Source organism: Leptonychotes weddellii, chromosome 3, assembly GCF_054177405.1.
Source record: "Leptonychotes weddellii isolate Sample4059 chromosome 3, ASM5417740v2, whole genome shotgun sequence".
NCBI lineage: Eukaryota > Metazoa > Chordata > Mammalia > Carnivora > Phocidae > Leptonychotes > Leptonychotes weddellii.
In genome coordinates, this window is record NC_138371.1 from 225,955 (window position 1) to 247,046 (window position 21,092).

The following is a 21,092-nucleotide window of genomic DNA, read 5'->3' on the forward strand; positions in this document are numbered from 1 at the left end:
CGTACGGGATAGCCTCGCCATCCCCACGGTCGTACGGGATAGCCTCGCCTTCCCCACCGTCCCCACGGTCGTACGGGATAGCCTGGCCGTCCCCACGGTCGTACGGGATAGCCTCGCTGTCCCCACCGTCCCCACAGTCATGGGATAGCCTGGCCGTCCCCACCGTCCCCACAGTCGTACGGGATAGCCTCGCTGTCCCCACAGTTGTATGGGATAGCCTCACCGTCCCCGCCGTCCCTTCACCTGCTCCATGACCTCATCCCTTGCTTAGTGCCAGGGCCTTTCTGCTCTCGGAGGATCTTTTCCTCTGTGTGGAGGGTACATTTAGTTATTCTGAACAAAAAGGGATAAGAGAAGAAAGGAGACGAGAATGCGGGTGGGCTCCCTGGCTCCTCGTTTTGGGGATGGTCACCTTGGCCCGTCCCACTCCCTCACGGGCTGCCCGCCCCGTGTCCCTGCAGCACTCACGCGTGGACCCTGAGGAGCTCTTCACCAAGCTGGACCGTATCGGCAAGGGCTCTTTCGGGGAGGTGTACAAGGGTATTGATAACCGCACCAAGGAGGTGGTGGCCATCAAGATCATCGACCTGGAGGAGGCCGAGGATGAGATCGAGGACATCCAGCAGGAAATCACTGTGCTTAGCCAGTGCGACAGCCCATATATCACCCGCTACTTCGGCTCCTACCTGAAGGTGCCTGGGGGGTGGGGAGGGCTTGCTCTGTGCTGGGCCTGCTTCAGTAGATGCCGGTGACAGCCGCCCTCGGCCCAGCCTGCGTCCGGAGAGGTGGAGTGATGATGCCCAGTGTTCGTGCGGTTGGAGCTGCGGGACCCTGGAAGTCCCTGTACCTGCTCAGAAGGCCTGGGCTGGGTCTGCCCCCCAGGGGGACAGTGGGGCGGGCAGAGAGGCCTGGTCTGAAGGGTGAGGGACCCCAATAGTTGAATGCAGACCCATCTTCACGGTGGAGCGGGTACCCCAGAAACAGCCGTCCCAAGGGCCAGGTGGGTGTGGAGGATGTGAGTGGGGTCTAGTTAGCTCTGAAGGGTCATGGTGACCCCTCGCCTGGCTGTGGGCATCTCCCAGGGTTGGGGCAGCCCCTGTGGGACAGTGTCTGGGAGCCCTGCCGTGGGCACTCTGCAACCCCTGCAGCCGGAGCCCAGTGTCCGCTCCTGGGGGGCCTGCCCAGGGGAAGGCCTGCTTGGGGTGCAGGTACAGGGAGCCCGAGTGCTGGCTGGGCTTGCCATCTTCCTGGTGTGGTTTTTGATGGGGTGTGGGCGTAGGGGACTTGGCCACTGGTTTGTCTGCAAAGTGGTTGCACTGGGGGTCTGATAGGAGGGGAGCTGGACAGGGCTGCTGGGGCCCCTTTGTGGAGTCACCCCTGCTGGGGAGGGTGTGTCCTGGGGCCCTGGCCCGGCTGTGCCCCTTTGCTCTCTGCCCCGTGCTGACAGGTGTTCTCTGGTCCCAGAGCACGAAGCTGTGGATCATCATGGAGTATCTGGGCGGCGGTTCTGCGTTGGACCTGGTGAGGTGTAGGCCGCAGCAGTGGGCAGCTTGCCGTGGGCAGGAGCAGACAGGAGGAGGTTGCTGTGGGGGCCTGTGCCGGCAGCACCCCTGGACCCGCTGTCTGAGGCCCCCTGGCCTCTCCTTTGCCGTTCTGGTGTATTATGTATTATTTAGGAGCCCTCTAAGCCAAAAAACGAACTGCTGTTTGCAGTCCCCTTCCACTGCTTGTGCTGAGGGGTCCGGGGCCTGTAGGGTGCAGGTGAGGTGGGGGCCCCCAGGCAGACAGGCTCGGCAGTGTGGCTGGGACCCTCTTTGCAACAAAGAAGAGAGCAGTGTCCGCGCTCCCGAGAACCTCCCCAACCCCCACCTGACTCAGCACGCGGAGTTTCCTTTAATCAGGAGCTGTTAAGGGAACAAGAGGTCCCAGCTGTCCGCAGGGCCCCTCCCCTGGTAGAGAGGTGGTCGAGTTAGGGCCCTGGCGATGGGTCTGGAGTGGCGTGGAAGGAAGGGCTGGTCTGTGCTTGGGGGTGCCTGAGGCCCTCCTCTGCCTGCAGCTTAAACCCGGGCCGCTGGAGGAGACCTACATCGCCACCATCCTGCGGGAGATCCTGAAGGGCCTGGACTACTTGCACTCGGAGCGCAAGATCCACCGAGACATCAAAGGTCCCTGTGCCCCCCGACCCTGGAAGCGCCAGGGTGGGAGGTGGGGGCAGGTCGCTGGGAGGGGTGTGCGGCTGGGGGTGCTGGTTGCGCAGCCCGGGACCCTGTAGCTCAGTGCTTCTGGCCTGTACTCTCTTCTGCTGCCGGAAACCAAGCAGTTCTGTCGGATAGAAGGTAGTCGCCTGTCCCTGTATGGTGCATACCAAAAGGTATGGTCTGTACCTTTTGTGAGAAGGGACAATCCTTGCTCGTGGTCCCCCATCCGAGCGTCAGCTGTGGGTCTGAGCCACCCCACCCTGTGGCCAGCCGTGCTGAGCCGGCGAGGCAGCTGGGAGCGTGAGGCCGAGGGTCAGAGTCCCCTCTGCCTGCCGCACCGTGGCTCTGCTCTTGGGCTTTGTTATGAGAGGCAAACCCTGGGAGGGCCCTGGAGCTCGTGCTGGGGGGCGCCCAGGTGGGCCCCCCATGCTTGCAGCTACCCACCCGCAGTGCCTGTGGCCCTGGGTCTCCGGCCCACTGGCTGGAGAGGAAAGCTAAGGTCCCTGAATCAGACGCGCTTGTGTCCCCAGGTGGCCTTGTGCTTCCTCGGGCAGCTGTGTGCAGGCTGGGGCCCTGCTGAGGGTGACACCTGCTGTCCTTTGTTGAGCAGCCGCCAACGTGCTGCTCTCGGAGCAGGGGGACGTGAAGCTGGCAGACTTCGGGGTGGCAGGGCAGCTCACAGACACGCAGATCAAGAGGAACACGTTTGTGGGCACCCCCTTCTGGATGGCACCGGAGGTCATCAAGCAGTCGGCCTATGACTTTAAGGTGGGCACACAGGTGGGTAGGAGGGTGGCTGCAGCACAGCCTGGGGAGCCCCTGGCAGCCACGGTCCTGTGCGGGTCTCTGTCCAGGCCGACATCTGGTCGTTGGGGATCACAGCCATCGAGCTGGCCAAGGGCGAGCCTCCGAACTCGGACCTCCACCCCATGCGTGTCCTGTTCCTGATCCCCAAGAACAGCCCGCCCACCCTGGAGGGCCACCATAGCAAGCCCTTCAAGGAGTTTGTGGAGGCCTGCCTCAACAAAGACCCCCGATTCGTAAGCCCTGTCCCGTGGTGGCGCTGGCTCCTGGGGCCCTGACTCCATGGGTCGGGCTGGGAGGGGCCTGAGCGGCGACATGCGGTGGGGCTGCTTGGGAACCAGGCCCCATGGGAGGAGAGTGGGCCTGAGGCCCCTTCCCTGTGCCAGGTGTCCCCCTGCTCCAAGCCCCTCCTGATCCCAGGGTGGGACCCACCAGCGGCTTAGCTCTAGGGGAGCTCCTCCCCCCAGCCTCCTGGTTGCCTCCTCCCACTGGGTTCCCTGGGGAGCACTGAGCTCCAGGGCCTGAAGGCAGAGCTCAGCTGTCCCTGGCACCGGGTGACCTGCCTCCTTTTCCCCGGCAGCGGCCCACTGCCAAGGAGCTCCTGAAGCACAAATTCATCACACGCTACACCAAGAAGACCTCCTTCCTCACGGAACTCATCGACCGCTACAAGCGCTGGAAGTCGGAAGGGCATGGCGAGGAGTCCAGCTCCGAGGACTCGGACATGTAGGGGCCCTTCGGGACGGTGCACACCCTCACGGCCGGAGGCCATGGGCCCCTGAAGCCCAGGCGGGCCTACTTAGCATTTAGGGCTAAGAGGTGGCCTCCAAAATAAATGGGAGGCTAGACAAGGTGTGGGCCTTGGAACTCCCAAATCCCAGCCCCCAGGGCCCTCACAACCCTTCGCCTTCCACCCCAGTGATGCAGATGCTGAGGACGGAGAGCAGGGTCCCATCTGGACGTTCCCCCCCACCATCCGGCCAAGCCCGCACAGCAAGCTGCACAAGGGGACAGCCCTGCACGGTCCCCAGAAGGTCTGACCTGGCCAGGAGGGTGGGGGGTTGCTTCTGGGGGTGGCAGTTACCCTGGCGTGGGTGCTTTCACAGAAACGGGGAGGGAGCACGCCTGCCCCCTGGGTGCGCACTCTTTCCTCTGCCCTGCTCACCCTGCTCTCGCTTTGACCTTGCAGTCTGCGGAGCCCGTCAAGAGGCAGCCGAGGTCGCAATGCCTGTCCACGCTGGTCCGGCCTGTCTTTGGAGAGGTGAGGGCCGGGCCAGGGAGTCCCCTGGGGCCGAGGGCTGTAGTGCTGCCCTGCGGACCCTTTCCACGCAGTGTTACACAAGGTTTACAGTGAGGGGTGCCGCCAGCCCACCCTGTGTGTGGGGTTTCCAGGCCCCTCGGAACCCACTGTGGTTGGGCCCGGATCTGGGGGCCAGGCTTTCTGAGCAAAGGAGAAGTGGTTGGAACAAAGTACCTTCATGTGACCTTCCCGAGTTCTCAGCCTGTTGGGGTCCTTGAACAAAACTAGTGTTCTGTGACCTTTTATTCTGAATTATAAACACGGGACGGTCACCTGTTTAGAGAGCCTGGGAGGCTCAGTTCTCGGTGTTGGAAGTCTGGCCCAGGGCAGGGAGGCCTCAAGGGTGACTCCTCAGTGGTCCTGTCCCCCTTCATGTCACCTGCTGATGGGTGATTGGTAACACCCCAGGAATACGATGCAGCCAGGTACCCCAGACCCCGGTCATGGGCCTGGTTCCCACCTAGGTGACAGCAGCACCCGGAGCCCAGGGAGTGAGGACAGGATGCGGAGAGCCTGTCTGAGGGAAGTGGTGGGGTGGAGGGGCATCTGGGTACCCAGAGGGGCCTGGAATGCAAGGGGGGAGCTTGGAGAGGGGGAGGTGGCAAGACAGGGACTGTCACAGGCTAGGCACCCGGAGCTTGTGGGGCTCAGCTGGGACACGTGCCCACGCTGGCAGCGAGGCAGGGCCAGGAGGGAAGTGGCAGAGTGTCAGAGGGGCGGGCCAGGGCCGCTAGCGCCCTGGGCCGCTGAGCGGGTGGCGTGGGCTTTGAGGGACGTGTGGGGGTGGGGCCGTGGGCCGCTGGAGCCCCTGCACGTGCATGGGGAGGAGGGAGGCGGCGAGCATGGCTTCATCCAGCTGGTCAGGTGCACCCCGAGGCTCCTGATTCTGTGGGCTGGGCCTGAGGTCGAGGCTGCTGGACAGGGTGCCCTGGGAGGCACACAGGCTCTTTCCCTTTTTGTTTCTGTGAGGCGTGCGGCAGGAGCACGGGGCTGACCGGTCTCTAACTGCTGCCTGCCAGGTCTGCTGGAGGGCGGGGATCCTCCATCCGGTTCCCACCGCGTGGGTGGTCGGGAGGCCAGGGGTCAGGTTGTCTGGATCTGGCCGTGCAGGGCACTTGGGGTTTTGAGCTTCTGTGACCCTCAGTTGGGAGGAAGCCACGTGGTTAGCCTGGCCCGCCCCAGCGTGAGAGGCCGGTAGCAACCCCTCTTGAGAACCATGACCTGAGATTGCCTGGGGCGCGGGGACGGGGCAGCACCTGCCTTCCCCGGCGCCCTGGGCTCTGGCTCCGTCCCTCACCAGAGCCTCCGGACTTGGTGGGACCCAGCCCAGCCCGGCCTTGTGGTGGAAGGACTGCTAGGTCTCTGGTGCAGGCGGAGGCGCGGTGCGCCGGCCCCGGGGACAGGCCGGGGAGCCTTTGGCGCGAGCCTCCCGCGAGAGCCTCCCTGCCGAGGGCCCCGTGCTCCGGTGGGAGCTCGCGGCTGAGGCACACGGGGGTCTCTCTGCAGCTCAAGGAGAAGCACAAGCAGAGCGGCGGGGGCGTGGGGGCGCTGGAGGAGTTGGAGAACGCCTTCAGCCTGGCTGAGGAGTCCTGCCCTGGCATCTCGGACAAGCTGATGGCTCACCTGGTGGAGCGGGTGCAGAGGTGAGGCCCTCGCTGGAGACAAGGCTGTGCGCATCTCCCCCACTCTCCGTTGTACCTTCCGGCCTGCTTGCCTTTAGCGGCTGTGCCCACGGGCTCGATTCAGAGAGCAGGCCGCCCGCTCGGTGAGCACCCGGGGCCCCGAGCCTGCGGCCGCCCACTGCCCACTCCCCGGCGGCGGCGGCGCACCCGGTCTGCGCTCTAGGCCAGGCTTCTTCTCCGCAGGTTTTCGCACAGCAGAAACCACCTGACGTCAACCCGCTGAAGGGCGCGGCTGCTCGTGGAGCGTGGGGAGAAGGGTCTTTGTGCGGAGCTCGTCAGGCCGGGACTGACTGGGAACCCTTGTGCTGCTGCGGCCACGTGGGCCTCGCTGCCAGGTCACAGCCTCCGCCCCCTCCCGGCAGCGGGGCGGTGAACCCCGTGGCGCCCTGGACTGAGGAGCAGGGACTGTCGGGCCCGTCCGCCTCCTCCCCTGCCCGGGGGCCCACGGTGGCCACGCCGGTCGTAGATTGGCCTGCTGGTGTCGGATCAGGTACCGCGTCTCCCAAAGTACTCGAGTCAGCCAGAACTGGTTGTGGTTTTGTTTTTTTGTTTGTTTTTTTTTTAAAGAAAATGAACTTCCTCGCTTCCCTAAATGTTCTGAAGTTAAGGTGTTAGTTTTCATAGAACATGGAGAAGCTCCTGCCACTTTGAATAAAGACCTGAATTGGAGAGATGCTGGTGGTGGGTGGGGCCCGGTTCCTGGCTTCTGAGTCCTTGTCCCGGCACATGGGGACCGCGGGGCCGCTGGCAGAGGGCAGGGCGGCACGCAGGGTGCGGGGAGAAGCCCTTTATCTGGCATCCGCAAGCACGTTAGCACGAATGAACAGAGCTCGTGTCCGTTCACTTCCAATTTGTTAGGTAACACTGGGAACTAATAAATTAGAGGCCCTCGGGGGAACTTTGGTTTCCCCTTCTTCAGAGGTCTGCGGGGCGGGCACCACAGTGGCTTCTGCTGGGCCTGTGTGCAGCACGTGTCGCAGGGTCCTGTTCTAGGGCAGGCCTCAGCAGGTGCTGCTCGGGGAGAGGGGAGGGTGGATGAGCATGGGGCTTGCTCCATCCCGAGCTGGGCCTGCAGTTTCACGTGCGTGTGGGATCCTCCTGGTGCCCACGGGGCTGAGGGCATGCTGCCCCTCCCAGAGGTCACCGAGGTTTCCCCCCCCGCACACCATCCTACCCCACCCCCCATCCTATGTTGGGGACGCTGGGACATGCAGTTGCAGGGGAAGTGCTGACCCAGCTCTGCTTCCTCGGCTCTGTCCTCGTCGGGCAGGATGGGCTTCATGCCTCTTCCTCGGGACGCCTGGCCCTCCCAGGCGAGCTGCCGGCTCTCTCGATCACCTCCATCCACCTGGAGCAGAGGTGGGACCATCAGAAGCTCCCAAGATGTTCACTTGGGAGTCAAGGGATGCTCTGGTCATACCCGTGGCCTTGTGCTCAAGTTTCTTCCCAAGGACAACCCCAGACACGGAGTGAATGGGACAAAGCAAGAACCGGCGAAAACCCTGGAAGCCGTGCTCAGCAGCAGGGGACCCCAGGGGACGGCAGCAGACCCCAGGATTACCTCCCAAATGTGTACTTGCTCTCAGCTCGGAAGAAGTAGACGTGGGATTTGAACTGGAGCTTGAAGACGTGCTGCTTGTGGACGCCATCAGCCTCCTTGGGGACACTCACGCTGTAGCCCAGCAGCGGGAGGCTGGCCAGGGGGTAGTCGTCCTGCGAGGTGGCATGCAGCTCTGCAGGTGCTGTCCCCGCCACCCAGCTCTGTCCTGATGGCCGCCCTCCCCACGCTGGGGCCTGGGGAGCCCTGGGGGAGCCGGTCAAGGAGCCGGAAGACCACCCCCCCCCCCGAACTGGAAGAGTCGCAGCTAGCAGGGGCCACCGTCTGCCAGCAACAGAGGCACAGCCCCCCCGGCCCCCCGCCCCCCCCCCCCCCGGGCACCCATACCTGATGAGTTTTGTAGAAGAACAAACAGAAATTGGTAAAGACCACCCAGAGCTTCTGCCAGCCGTTACTATTCTTGAATTTTCTCAGCAGATACCCTGAAAGCTGATTCTGCAAGAAAAGAGAAAGCCACTGGACCCGGTCCGTGTCCTAGGACTCCACGCAGAGTAGCGCCTGCTCCCCCAGAATGCAACGTCGGCCCCTACGGCCTTGCTCTGCTCTGAGCCTGTCGGCCTGTTCGTCTAACGGAAGGAGATTTAAAAATCTGGAGAATGAAATTCCAGGCACTAAGTAGAGGAACACTACGTTTCTCTTCCCTATTTAGTGATTCCAGCCGTGACCCAACAGACCACACGGAGCCAAGTAAACGCGGTTCTGACAAGACGCCCCAGCTCCCGGCCCTGAGCGTGGCGTCCACGCCAGCAGGATTAGGAGTGAGCTGCCCTCTGCCCCGGGCTGTGAGGAGGCCGGAGTCCTGACCCAGGGATGGCCACCCTGTGGCCCAGCGACCCCACTCTCTCCTCATAACCCTCCCTGTGGGGCAAGGCACGTGGGCCCCGTGTCAGGGCTGGTGCCCACGGGCACCCTGCCACTATGCCCGTCCCCAGGCTCGTGGGGCCTGCGTGCGTGCCGGGCCCCAGCTGCGGCGTGAGCCTAGGGCTCTGGAGGCTTCCTCACCTGGCACTGCTGCGGCCGCCTGGGCTGTGACAGGGACTCGGAACCCCCCCCGCCCCAGAGTGGGAGGCAGCCTGAGGGCTGAAGGGCTGGAGTCCGAAGCGGCTACTGCAGGTGCTGGAGGGGAGGCAGCAGCCCCTGTGAGAGGAGCCCTTTCCAGCAACCCTGGGGGTCCTACCCTGGGTCCTCACGCACGCGCGGCTCCGAGCTGCTCTTGGGCTGGCACCAGCCCTGACGGGGACGGTCAGCCCGCAGCCTGGTGGCCGCCTGGGCCGCTCTGCCAGAGGGGACTTGCCTGCCTGGCTTCCTGCCCACGGGGACGGAGCAGGCGAGCGGCCCCCCGAGCCCCGCCCGTTAGCCCTCACAAGCGGGGGGCGCCCGCGGCGGCCGTACCTCGACAGCCGCGCTGTGGTCGGCTCTGGAGACGCTGGCGTTGCGGTGCCAGCACACGTGCACTGTGGTGTTGGCCCGGTGCTGGCCCTGCCCCTCCAGGGCCCCTTCGGACTCCTGCTCCAGAGCGACCTCCTCAGAGGATCCTGGGGGGAGCCCGCCCCCCTCAGAGGTGGGGGCAGGGGGCGAGGAGGGCCCGGGGCGCCCCGGGCCCAGGGCCCACACAGCGTGCTTCTGCCAGAGGAGCTCGCTGTCCCTCCTGGCCCCTCCCCACCCCAGGGGGCCCAGAACATTCCTTGTGGAAGGAGAGCACGTGGGCTCTAGCAGGAGGCCTGTGACCGAGAAAATGGATTTGCAGGGGCGCCTGGGTGGCTCAGTCGGAGCGTCCGACTCTTCGGCTCAGGTCACGATCTCAGGGTCTTGAGGTCGAGCCCCACGTCGGGCTCCCTGCCCTGTGGGGAGTCGGCTTCTCACTCGGCCCCTCCCCTCCCCACTCACGCACTCCCGCTCGCCAAAACAGAAGGGCTTCGTGGGGAAGCTTGCTTAGGTGCGGAGGGGGTTCCACAGGGGCAACTCACTGTAGGGAGGAGCGCACACCACGCTGCCCGGCAGCGCCAGGGATTGGTCACTCCCGCCCTTGGCCGCATCGATGGCGGTGTTCAGGTCACACAGCCACTTCTCCTTTTCCAGGCGAGTGCTGGGGGGAGGGCCGAGGCTCAGAGCCGGCTCGGCAGGGCCATCAGGGCCTCCTTGCTGTGCCAGCTCCTCAGAGCAGGACGGAAGGTCGGAGTGCCCTGCGCTGTGGGCCCCGGGGCTGTCGGGAATGCCGCTGGGGGCCCAGCCCGCATCCCCTTGGGAGCTGTTGGGGGCGGCAGAGGAGGGAAGGCAGCCCTTCAGCGCTGGGACCGGGGCTTCTGTAAGGGGGGTTGGTTCCCGAAACAAGGACTTTGGAGTCTCTGGTGCCAAGATACAGGGTTGGTTGCTGGTTCCTGTCCAGGTGCCCAGGCTGCGGGGGGGCGCTCGTGTCCCGTGCTCGCTGCCATCAGCCAGGACTTCAGTCAGGACGCGGCAGGGTGGGAGCTGAGAGCCAGGCGCCCACCCAGGAGGAGGATAGCCTCTCCCCCCGGGAAGGTGCTGGGGACCCCCAGCTCCCATAGGGGAGAGACAGCCGCCTGCTCACCATTGGGCTCGGGCCTCCTCCCCGCCGGACGTGATTTGGGAAAAGTGGCTGCTACCAAGTTACAGCCCTGCTGTGGGGACAGGATGCAGGTGAGACGGCCCTGGTGTGGCTGCCCTGCAGGCCCTCCCCCGGACTTGAGGCTGCCTCAGTGCGCGTGCCCGGGGGTCGAGTGCCGTGGACTGAGGCTTGGGGGCCGCTCTGTGCGGACGTTCTCAGTGGCCACAAGCTTCCCACCCAAGGAGAAGCTGCTCTCCCCGGTCACATAACTGAAGCGGGGCCCACCAGAGAGGCAGGCGTGGAAAGCTCGTACCTGGCTGCCACCACGACCGTTTTCTGTGCGGCACAAATGGTGAAACAGTGCGGAACAGAGCGTTCGGGCTCGCCTTCTTCAACCTGTGGCGGGAGGAGAGGCAAACGTCTGGAGCTAGCGCAGGGCGGGCGGGCCCCATGCTTGCAGCCCAACACAGTGCCGCGGAAGCCCTGTGCGAGTCTACGCGGACTACGAGGGGCTACAGGAGGCACGAGGATCCCCACGCCATGGCACCTGCCACCCAGGTGGCTGAGCTGTGGGCCACAGGGCACCCAACTACTCACCGGTGGGTCCAGCACTATTAGCTGAAAGTCAAGCACAGGAAAAAATATTGAGCATTTTCATTATTAAAAAGGGAATTGGACAATTCACTTTATAAACCTGGTACCAAAACCTAACAGTTAGATTCAAAGAAAAACCTACACGACTGCTCTCAGTGTTAAGTGACTGAAATAACTCCCAGATAAAATACCACCTAACCCAGCCTAAAGCACAGACAGGAAATTGTCCCAGGACCAAGTAAGGTTCTAGGAATGCAAGGGTGCTTCAACCCTGTCCTTGAGTCCACGGGGAAGGGGCGGACATCTCTACGTGCTGCACACACCTTTGCTAAAATCCAACGTGTGATTTCTGATAATATCTCTTAGATAGAAACACGAGGAAGATGTAAACACGAGAGAGGTCCTCTTTCTGAAGCCAAGACCTGTCGCCCTTCCCTCTGCGCAGGATGAGGGCCGGCTGTCTGTCCCCCGGGACCAGCCAGTTACAGGCGGCCCCAGGATGGACAGTTGGCCTGCGCGGGGCCCAGGAGACACCAACCACGGAGCTCGTGGGGCGCACACGATCCGAAATGAGCAGGAGCAGTGGCCAGCAAGAAAAGGTCAAGATGTTCGTCTTCTCTTACCCTGAGTTAGCATGTAAATGTAATGCGATTTCAATAGAAATCTGAGTGCTGTTTTTTGAAGGAATTTGTCCAAATGATTCCTAAGTTTATTTTGAAGAATTAAATACTTGAGAGCACAAAACACTTTTTAAAAAGGACACCCACATAGCGACTCTTCACCCACATAGCGACTCTTCCACACAACACATGACTCAGGAGAATGTGGACGGATGGTGGCGCAGACATGGAATAGAAGGCCCAGAAAGAACCCCAAGCGTGAAGGCGGGAACTGTTGCCATGAGGAGGGCAGCCGCACGGATGGGGGAAAGCAAGTGGTGCGGCCCAGTCCAGCCACCCAGGGACACACGTGGAGACAGTTTATGCAGTAAGAAAAAGCAAACTGTAAATGTGTCAGAAGAAAAAGGTGCTAATATGATCTTGGTATGGGGAAGGACTTCGGAGTCTGTACTCAAAAGCTGGACGAGGACTACAGAGATGTCTGATTTCCCTCCTTGAACAGGTACTTGTTGGGCCCTCTCTGCCAGATGCTGTCCCAGGAGTAAGACAACAGTGTCTGTCCAGGGGGGTTTCAAATCTACAAGATAAAACCAAACTGTAGGAAACATAAAAAAGAATTACAAACTGGAGAAAGTACCTGGGACCCCTGAAAGCAGGCTGGTGTCTATAAATAGAGACTAGAGTGACAGATACGCCTGGGCGCCACCCCAGGGGGAGGCCCCAGACTCCAAGAGACACGGACTCCGTCAGCCTCACTGACAACTGCGGAGGGTGAGGGGTGAACACCCCGTGCTCCCCCACCCCAGGCTGTGGGAAGACAGGTTCGGACGCACTGAGTAGGAAGGTCGGCTGGGGCAGGTGCTACACCAGTGACTCCCGGTCCTGTTCAGAGGCTCAAAAGCCGATGTATCCGCTGCTCAGACAGTATGTTTTAGGCGTAGGTGAGGATGTGTCGAAAGAGATCCAATGGTGTCATTTCTAATTCTGAAAAACTAAATGGAGCCAAAATGCCCAGTGTAGGGAAATAGGAAAGTTGGAGTCTGGCTCGCCAGCCTGCTGCTCATCTCCTCGAAATGAACACACAGCTCCCGGGTTACAAGCAAGGAGACGTTAGCGACGAACCGCGTGGCCGCCAAGAGTATCAGTTACCTCCGAAGACCGAAGGGCATGTCGCAAAATGCCCACAGTGTGTATTACTAGGTGGTCCAGTCATGAGTGACTTATTTTATATTTTCAGTTTTTTTCTATGATGAAAGTATCATTTTTAAAAAGTATACTTTAGAACAGATGGGGTGTGCTTCTGGCGATGGCAGACGTGCCATTCAAACAGGCCCCCTTTTTGCTGAGGGTTAAAAAAGCTGAACCAAATGTTACGCCTGCCGAAGGCTCAGGTGCCCAGTGGAAGGAGGGACAGTGCTGAGGACCACGGAGGGCTAAGCACGGAAGGTACCCTTGAAGAAGGCGGTAGAAATTGAGGCAGACTGGCCAAGTGTAACAGAGCAGAGTGGGGTCTGACCCCCCACCCGTGGACACCTGGACCGGGGGCTTCCTGTCAAAAACCTGAACTTGGCCTCCTTTCTTTACTGTTCCCAAAGATGGGTTCCAGGCTGAGTGCAGGTCTACACTCAAGGGCAAATGGAGAATGAGTCAATGTGTGTGTAGGAGTTTCTCCGTGACCTTCAAGCAGGGTCTCTGTCAGGCCACGGAAAGCACTGAGCACAAAGAGCAAGGCTGAGGAACTGGGTCACATGAAAACAAAGGGCTCGTCAGAGACGACATGAAGTGTCCTGTCGAACCTGTGACGTGGACGTGTGACAGGTACGTGGCATGGACAGAGGGCTCGCTGTGCAACAGGGTCGTCGATGGCCCAGGCCTGCTACGGCAGCGCACGGGTGGAAGGGGACCTGTCCCCCCGGCAGCTCACACAACGCGGAGGGGAGACCCGAGCCCAGCCCCGAACTGCAGCCCTCCTCACTCGCCCATGGTGCTGTCTTGCCACTTTGAAGGTGTGCGTGTGCACATGCATGTGTGTGAGACAACTAGTTAGGGTGACAGAAAGGGAGCACAGTTGCTCTTATAGGAAGAGACAGAAGCACAAGAACAGAGAAAGGCTCTATAGTTTAGAATTAGTGGTTCAGGTGTCTCTTTCAGAAGCTGTGTCAGCTCCACCCCCCCAAGCGCCCAACTGGGGTCTTTCATCGCGCCTCCTCCTGAAGGCCAGGCTCCCGGGGGCCTCGTCCTCAGGGGCGGAGGCTGCAGGCAGGGCCCGTGGAGCACCAAGAATGTAACCACGGCGGCCTGAGAAGGACCGGCATCGCGCCCAAGCACTCACCAGCATGCCACGGAGGGGAAGGAGGCCCCGGATCCGGAAGTGGCTGGTGCCCGTGACACCTTGGCTTGAGTACAGCAGCATGTCTGAGAACTGAGACGGGAGGCTTTAAGTGACAAGCTTCCATGTCTAACAGTCCTTGGTTCAGCTCGGGTCGTGATCTCAGGGTCGTGAGATCGAGCCCCACGTCGGCTTCTGCGCTCAGGTTGGAGTCTGCTTAAGTTTCTCTCTCCCTCTGCCCTTCCCCTCCATGCTTTCTCTCTCTCGCTCAAATAAGTATTTTTTAAAAGGTTAAATTATTTTGACAAGAGATAGCTAGTAACCCCATGAGTCAGCAGGTCTCTTGGGCCAGCGCCCAGCACCCGCCGGCTAGAGGCAGTGGGGAGTTCTGGCTGGTCCGTCCCCTCAGCCAGGATGGCTCAGGCTTGAGTCGACCAACTGGCACGAGGAAGCGATCGAGGGTCCTCGCGGGGAGGGCCTCGGCTCTCCATGGCAAAGCCAGCGCTCAGCATAACATGCCTGCAGCAACAGGGACTTGGATTTGCTATCTTCTGGCTTTCTGAGGGTCCCGCAGACAGGCGCCCAGAATACCCAGTGAGGATGGCACCTCGCTGGGAGTGTTTTCTGCGGTCCTCACCTGGCTGTCTGACTTGGGGCCGCTCACCTGGACCACAGCCTTGGCTCCCCTAACAGAACCACACTCATCCCACCTACCAGAAAGAACATCCTCTGCTGCAGGCCCTTCTTGGTGAGCTTGTGAAGGCAGCCCTCGCGGATAAACTCCTGAAAGAGAGAGAGGAGGTCCTTTGGTGCCAGTCCCAGGCCGCTTCCGCGGGTGGTGTGCTGGCGGGGCCTCGGGCCAGGCTGATGTCACTGTTGATACTTCTCCCAGCCCCTCACAGGCCCTCCCTTTGACGGCGCCCCCCTGCCCAGGACCCTCCACGTCTTTCCAGCCTCTTCCCTCCTGCCTGCTTGCTGTGACCATCCACATCAGTCCCCAGACTGTCTGCTGAGCATCTGTGGTGTCTCACCACAGGCCAGCTACGCTGAGGGCCTTCATGTAAGGCAAACGGTGTTGTTCTTGTTGAGGGGAAGCTCCTGGAAGGCTTAGGCACGGAGATCTCGAGCTCAGCCTTGAGAAACACTGGGCCAGAGCAGCCTGAGGACGGCACACCTGGTTCTCATCAAATGCTGACAGGTAGTGAGCGTCAGCTGCCACCTGGGCATCGGCACGTGGAGAGGGTGATGAGACACTGGTGGGGCTGGAGCTCCAGCAGGAGCCACAGAGGGAGAGGAGAAGGTTCTGCCTCTCCCTCCAGGGCCTGATGGTACCGCCAGGACTTGGGGACGCCTCACACGTCCCACTGGTGTTGGAGTGCCGCCGCCCAGGCCCACACATACACCCCTGAAGGCGCAGATGTCAAAACAGGCCCCTAACTGCCCGCGCCGCTGGCGGGAAGTGTCCGAAGAATTCTGGTTTGAACAATTTCCAGATATCCTCCTGCCGATCTGTTGGTCCTTTCAGATAAGTAGGAGCACGAGCTTCACACCCTGAGAACTTGCCAGAAGACCCCAGCCCTCAAATGGACTGAGCAAAGGCACAGAGAAGAGAACTTCACAGGAGCCTTGTCGACAAAAGGAGATGAGGAGGGCGTGCCCTGGCATGGCGCCAGCACTGCACGATGGGCTGGGCCCGATTCTGAGTGTGATTCTGAGCTCCAGGCTTCTGCGGCTTTGACGTCAGACCCACCTTCCCCACCCTGCTCTTTGGCAGAGGGCGAGTGGGTAGCCCCTGCCTCTTCCTGCGGCCACAAATCCTATTTGCAGGGGTTCCTGCCCTCACAGAGCCAGCTCCACCACCCGACCCCCAAACCCCCAGACCCAAGGACCCAGCTGGGCAGCAGCCCCTTCCCCAGGGGAGCGTGTCCCAGGCCTGTGGGTGCTCTTCCCTCAAACCCCACCCCCGCCACACTGTGGGCCCGCCCTTGGCAGCACCTGCATTCTGCCTCTTAGATATTTCCCAGTTCTTCTTACCCTTTGATACCTCGTTATCAACTTTCTTCCTAGTTAACGACCCTTGTTCTTAAAGTCCTCTGCTCACATAACTAGTGTGGTTTCTGTCTCTGACTGACACACATATTTAACAAGGAGACCGGTAGGCCTGGGTTCGGACTTTTAGAGAGTTCAGCTAAAAACAATGGCAGCAAGTGTTCGCATACCAACTACTTTGTGCAAGGCACTGGGCCAAGCAGTCCCCTTGTTGCCCCAAGACCCTCTATATCACGGACGTGAAGCAACCTGCCCAGGCCACACACAGAGCCTACCCGACCCCTCCTCTGTGGCTACTCTCCTTACCCCTCAGTGACAGTTCCCAGGGGCCACCATCTGTAACACACCGGGTGGGGCACGACGAGAAACTGAGAGCCCTACGGACCTCCCGGAGCTCCCAGCCAACAGCTCCACTCAGAGCCCCATGGCTAAGGACAGAAAGGAAACGGAGCTATCCTGGTACCCAACCAAAGCCCTAACTCCAGGAGATCAGAACCTTCCTGTACATTTTAGTGTAGTTCACTTCTTTGAGTTTGTGATCCCACATTCTCTGTACCTTCTAACAAGGCTAACATGGAGACGACTAACACAGCCACACTCTATTACATGTATGTTTGTGTTGAGACAGGAAACATCCTCATGCAACCCGTAAAATGGGTTTCTTCTGTTGACAGTACTGAGTTCAAAAAGGCATTAGTGACAAAGTAGGCAGTGTAGATATGTAGACCCATGGAATAGGATTGAGAGTTCAAAATTAAACTTGCACATCTGTGTCTATGGACAGTTCAGCAAATGGCGCTGGATATTCACATGGAAAAAAATGAAGTGGGACCCCTACCTCACACCACACAAAAATGAATTAAAAAACCATCAAATCTAAATGTTAAGAGCTGAAACACAGGAACTTTCTAGAAGAAAACACAGAGGCAAACTGTCATACTGTGGACCGGGCAGTGATGTCTCATCTGTGACAACTAAAGCACAAGCCACCCAAGAGAAAATACGCAAATTTGACTTCATAAAAATAAAAAAACCTTCTGTGTTGTAAATGATACCATTGAGAAAATGAAGAAACAACCCACAAAATGGGAGGACATATTTGCAAATCCTATTAAGTGTCCCGGGTCCAGAATAGATAAAGAATCTCACAACTTGGGGCGCCTGCCTTCGGCTCAGGTCATGATCCCAGGGTCCTGGGATCGAGCCCTGCGTCGGGCTCCCTGCTCAGCAGAGAGCCTGCTTCTCCCTTTCCCTCTGCCTGCCACTCTGCCTACTTGTGCTAGCTCTCTGTCAAATAAATAAATTTAAAAAAATCTTAAAAAAAAAAAAAGAATCTCACAACTCAACAGCAAAAAGACAACCCAATTAAAAGGTAGGCAAAGGATCTGAATAGGCATTTCTCCAAAGAAGGCACACAAGTGGCTAATAAACACAGGACAAGAAACCTGACATTAGCCATCTGAGAAATGGAAATCACACCCACAATGAGACACCATTACATACCACCATGATGGCCGGAATCAAAAAGATAAGATATGGAGAAACCAGATCCCTAACACACTCCGGGTAGGAATGTAAAATTGCCCAGTAACTAGAAAACCGGCAGCTTCTCAAAATGTGAAACACAGTTACCATGTGACCCAGCAGCTCCACTCCTAGGTATCTACCCAGGAGAATTGAAAGCACATGGTCACACAAGGACCTGTGCACAAATGTTCACAGCGGCATTATTCCCAATCACCACGAAAGGGAAGCAACCTGAGTGTACAGCAGATGAGCGGACAAACAGAGTGTGGTGCGTGCAGAGACTGGAACTGATGCAGTCGCTGAAAGGAGGTGCTGACCTACTAAAGCAAGAACCTGGGAGACAGGAGGCTCGGCGAAAGAAGCTAGACACAAAAGGCCACATAGTGAGTCCATTTATTGGAAATGTCCAGGAGAGGCAAAGCCACCAAGAGTGGATGAGTAGCTGCCATAGATTGGGGAGGGGGTGGGGATGGACTTAACAGGTACAGCTTTTCTTGTTGGGGGGATGAAAATGTCCTGGAATTACTGGTGATGATGGCACAATCTTGTGGATATACTAAAGACCACTGGACTGCACAGTGGATTCTGTGGTATGTGTCTCAATTACATGCAATGAAATGAAAAAGAACAAGGCTGGAGGCATCACAACCCCAGAATTTAAGGTATACTACAAAGCTGTAGTCATCAAAACAGTATGGTACTGGCCCAAAAACAGACACAGAGATCAACGGAACACAACGGAAAAACCCAGAAATAAACCCACTATTATACGGTCAATTGATTTTTGACAATGGAAGCAAGAATATGCAATGGGGAAAAGATGGTCTCTTCAACAAATGGTGCTGGGAAAACTGGACAGCAACATGCAAAAGAATGAAACTGGACCACTTTCTCACACCATACAGGAAAATAAATTCAATATGTATTAAAGACCTAAATGTGAGACCTGAAACCATAAAAATCCTAGAAGAAAATGCAGGCTGTAACTTCTCTGACGTAAGCCTTAGCAACAGTTTTCTAGATACCTCTCTTGAGGTAAGGGAAACAGAAGCAAAAATAAACTATTGGGACTTCATCAGAATAAGTTTTTGCACAGCAAAGGAAACAATCAACGAAACACAAAGGTAACCTACTGAATGGGAGAAGGTATTTGCAAATGACATATCTGATAAAGGGTTAATATCCAAAATACACAAAGAACTTACACAACTTAACACCACAAAACGAAATAATCCGATTAAAAATGGCCAGAGGACATGAACAGACATTTCTCCAAAGAAAACCTACAGATGGCCAACAAAAACATGAAAAGATGCTCAACATCACTTATCATCAGGGAAATTCAAATGGAAACCACAACAAGATACCATGTCACACCTGTTAGGACGACTTTAAAACACAAGAAACAATGTGCTGGCGAGGTTGTAGGAATGCAAACTGGTGCAGCCACTCTGGAAAACAGTATGGAGGGTCCTCAAAAAGTTAAAATAGAATTACCACATGATCCAGTGATCACACTATTGGGTATTTACCCAAAGAAAAAGAAAACACTAATCTGAAAAGATATATGCACCCCTATGTTAACTGCAGCATTATTTACAATAGCAAAGACATGGAAGCAGCCCAAGTGTTCATTGACAGATGAATCGATAAGGAAGGTGTGGTGTATGTACAATGGAATATTATCCAGCCATAAAAAAAGAATGAAATCTTGCTATTTACATCAACATGGATGGATCTAGAGAGTATGATACCAAGTGAAATATGCCAGCCAGAGAAAGACAAATACCATGTGATTTCACTCTTTGTGGAATTTAAGAAACAAAACAAATGAACAAAGGAAAAAAAGAGGCAAACCAAGAAACAGACCCTGAACTATAGAGAACACACCGATGGTTACCAGAGGGGAGGCGGGTGGGGGGGATGGGTGAAACAGGTGACGGCGATTAGAGCACACTCAACGTGATGAGCACTGAGTCATGCACAGAACTGTTGAACCGCTAGATTTTACACCTGAAACTCAGAGAACACTGTATGTTAACTACACTGGAATTAAAAACAAAACAAAACAATGAAGTGACCATCTCAAAGACCTTTCTCAAAGTCACTCACCCTGCCGGGAGTGATGAGATTCTCTACGCCAACCAAGTCGCGCTGCAGCTCTGTGAGTTTCTGGAGGTTTTCCAGCCGAGCGAGGCTGTGCTGGAGTGTGGAGGTCACCTCTGTGATGGCCTGGAGGGCATCTGTGGGGAAAGACCCCTCATACAGGTGCCCAAGCAGGTGGGCACGGACGGAACCCCCCCACTCACCCCTTTGGGACAGGAACTCGCATTTTAAAAGGCAGGTTTAATTCAAGGAACCTTCTGCTCCCAGCTCCTCACAGGACTGCCACCCTTGGTTTTCAGCTGCCGGTGCAGCAAGTGGGGGTCCCCGCAGCTGACCCGAAACTTGGACTTATTCAGCCCAAACAGTGGACTAGCTGACACTCAAGCTCGGTAAAAAGAGAACAATCTTTGTGAAGAACTCATGTTCTGGGCGCAGCAGTATTTGTTCTTTTGAGAGAATTGCCGACTGTAGTTTAGAGGCTAAATAATTTGCATCTTTAAAACATTTGTACTTTTCTCCTCGAATGGAGGAACAGGTGCTGATCTTACAGTTCCAGTACAGATGTGAAGGTTTCTAATCAGAAAGGGAAACTCATGCAGACAGAACACAGAAGCAGACATGGAGGGTGGTCTGCGCGGTCCTGACCAGGCCACACTGGAATCAGCTGCTTAGCCGGAGCGCAGTGACCACATCAGAGAACCTGCTGTCTTCCGGCCAGGACCCCCACTGACACCCTGGCCACAGTGCCTGGTGGTCCCAAGAGGCACAGCAGGAAACGTCTGCCCCCTTGGCTCCGCCCCTGCAAGTTGGTTGCTCCCAGTGGGGTGAGGACACCTGCCTCACGGCTTTAAGAGGAGAAAGATAAGAAAGCACATGCTTTGGCGAGTTATTCCTCCATAAAGTGGACCACCGTAAGAGCCGCAGGGATGCTCCCACAGGGCTGACACCCAGGGTCAGCTCTGTAAATACTCCTGAGCTCCTGCCCCATCTGGCCTTACTGTCCTTCAGGGCCCCACTCAAGTCTGGACACGAGGTCAGGCGGAGACTCGCTTTGCTCTGCTCATCCACTGCGGGCTGCCTAGCCCGTGTCTGCCTCGGACGGCACCCCGCACCACTCAGCCACCGCATGTGCGTGGAGCGGGGGGTCGGAAGCTTGGTTGCCACATGGGCTCACACTGCCCCTGCACTGGCACTGGGAGCTGCTGGAATCTGGAGATGCACTTCTGACCTGATGCCAGACTGATGTCCCCAGGCCCACCTGCGCCTGGGTCTCCACAGATGCATCGTCCTGTTGAAGGATCATCAACACGCTTGGTGCCTGGCCCGCGCCAGGCACTGCCCTTGGGAAACACTGAACTAAGGATAAAACAACGATGCAAAGCCACCTTCTCAAACCCCAACCTAAAGGTACCCCCTTTTGCCCAGTAGGTTCAAACTCAAGCTTTCCCTGAGGCCTACGGGTAGGGGAACAGGTGGGAAGGGGCCCCCATCGGTGGCTTTCCCAGGGCTCGGAGGCAGCCAGGCTCTGCAGCAAACCCGTCTAGGCTGGTGGGTTATCACCCCTCTGTTGTGTTCACAGTTCACACAGCACGTTCAGAAATGCAACCTTGTTGGGGTCTTGCATCAGCCTACAGGCTGGGTCCTACTAAGCAGGAACCCCCCAGTGGCAAGTGGGCCCAGCCTTCTCTGCTCCCACTGG

The 21,092-nt window shown here is 58.0% G+C and overlaps 2 protein-coding genes across 2 annotated transcripts in view; one reads left to right on the top strand and one right to left on the bottom strand.

Moving 5' to 3' along the window:
- The first annotated feature begins 398 nt into the window (after nucleotides 1–398).
- On the top strand, nucleotides 399–6,653 carry STK25 (serine/threonine kinase 25). The gene is made up of 10 exons (XM_031022039.2): nucleotides 399–692; nucleotides 1,465–1,521; nucleotides 2,057–2,165; nucleotides 2,809–2,966; nucleotides 3,053–3,238; nucleotides 3,583–3,728; nucleotides 3,922–4,036; nucleotides 4,192–4,263; nucleotides 5,809–5,945; nucleotides 6,168–6,653. Exons 1-10 carry the CDS (start codon nucleotides 405–407, stop codon nucleotides 6,205–6,207), a joined length of 1,308 nt encoding a protein of 435 aa, XP_030877899.2. The 5' UTR covers nucleotides 399–404; the 3' UTR covers nucleotides 6,208–6,653.
- The window catches only part of FARP2 (FERM, ARH/RhoGEF and pleckstrin domain protein 2), a 108,463-nt gene continuing 91,898 nt past the window's right edge, over nucleotides 4,528–21,092 (bottom strand). The window contains exons 18-27 of the mRNA XM_081815280.1: nucleotides 19,400–19,635; nucleotides 14,426–14,494; nucleotides 13,715–13,804; nucleotides 10,482–10,564; nucleotides 9,570–9,688; nucleotides 8,995–9,137; nucleotides 7,930–8,037; nucleotides 7,546–7,697; nucleotides 7,218–7,332; nucleotides 4,528–6,995 (exon numbers count right to left, since the gene is read on the bottom strand). Of these exons, the coding sequence (XP_081671406.1) occupies nucleotides 7,263–7,332; nucleotides 7,546–7,697; nucleotides 7,930–8,037; nucleotides 8,995–9,137; nucleotides 9,570–9,688; nucleotides 10,482–10,564; nucleotides 13,715–13,804; nucleotides 14,426–14,494; nucleotides 19,400–19,635 (1,070 nt within the window). The 3' untranslated portion in view covers nucleotides 4,528–6,995; nucleotides 7,218–7,262. The remainder of the gene's footprint in view (nucleotides 6,996–7,217; nucleotides 7,333–7,545; nucleotides 7,698–7,929; nucleotides 8,038–8,994; nucleotides 9,138–9,569; nucleotides 9,689–10,481; nucleotides 10,565–13,714; nucleotides 13,805–14,425; nucleotides 14,495–19,399; nucleotides 19,636–21,092) is intronic.

What these genes read in the sequence shown, in the direction of transcription:
- STK25 (XM_031022039.2), top strand. Translation starts at nt 405, where the DNA reads ATGGTCACCTTGGCCCGTCCCACTCCCTCACGGGCTGCCCGCCCCGTG. An exon ending in GCGGTTCTGCGTTGGACCTG is followed by an intron (nt 1,522 to 2,056) that starts GTGAGGTGTAGG and finishes CTCTGCCTGCAG; the next exon opens with CTTAAACCCGGGCCGCTGGA. An exon ending in CCCTGCACGGTCCCCAGAAG is followed by an intron (nt 4,037 to 4,191) that starts GTCTGACCTGGC and finishes TTGACCTTGCAG; the next exon opens with TCTGCGGAGCCCGTCAAGAG.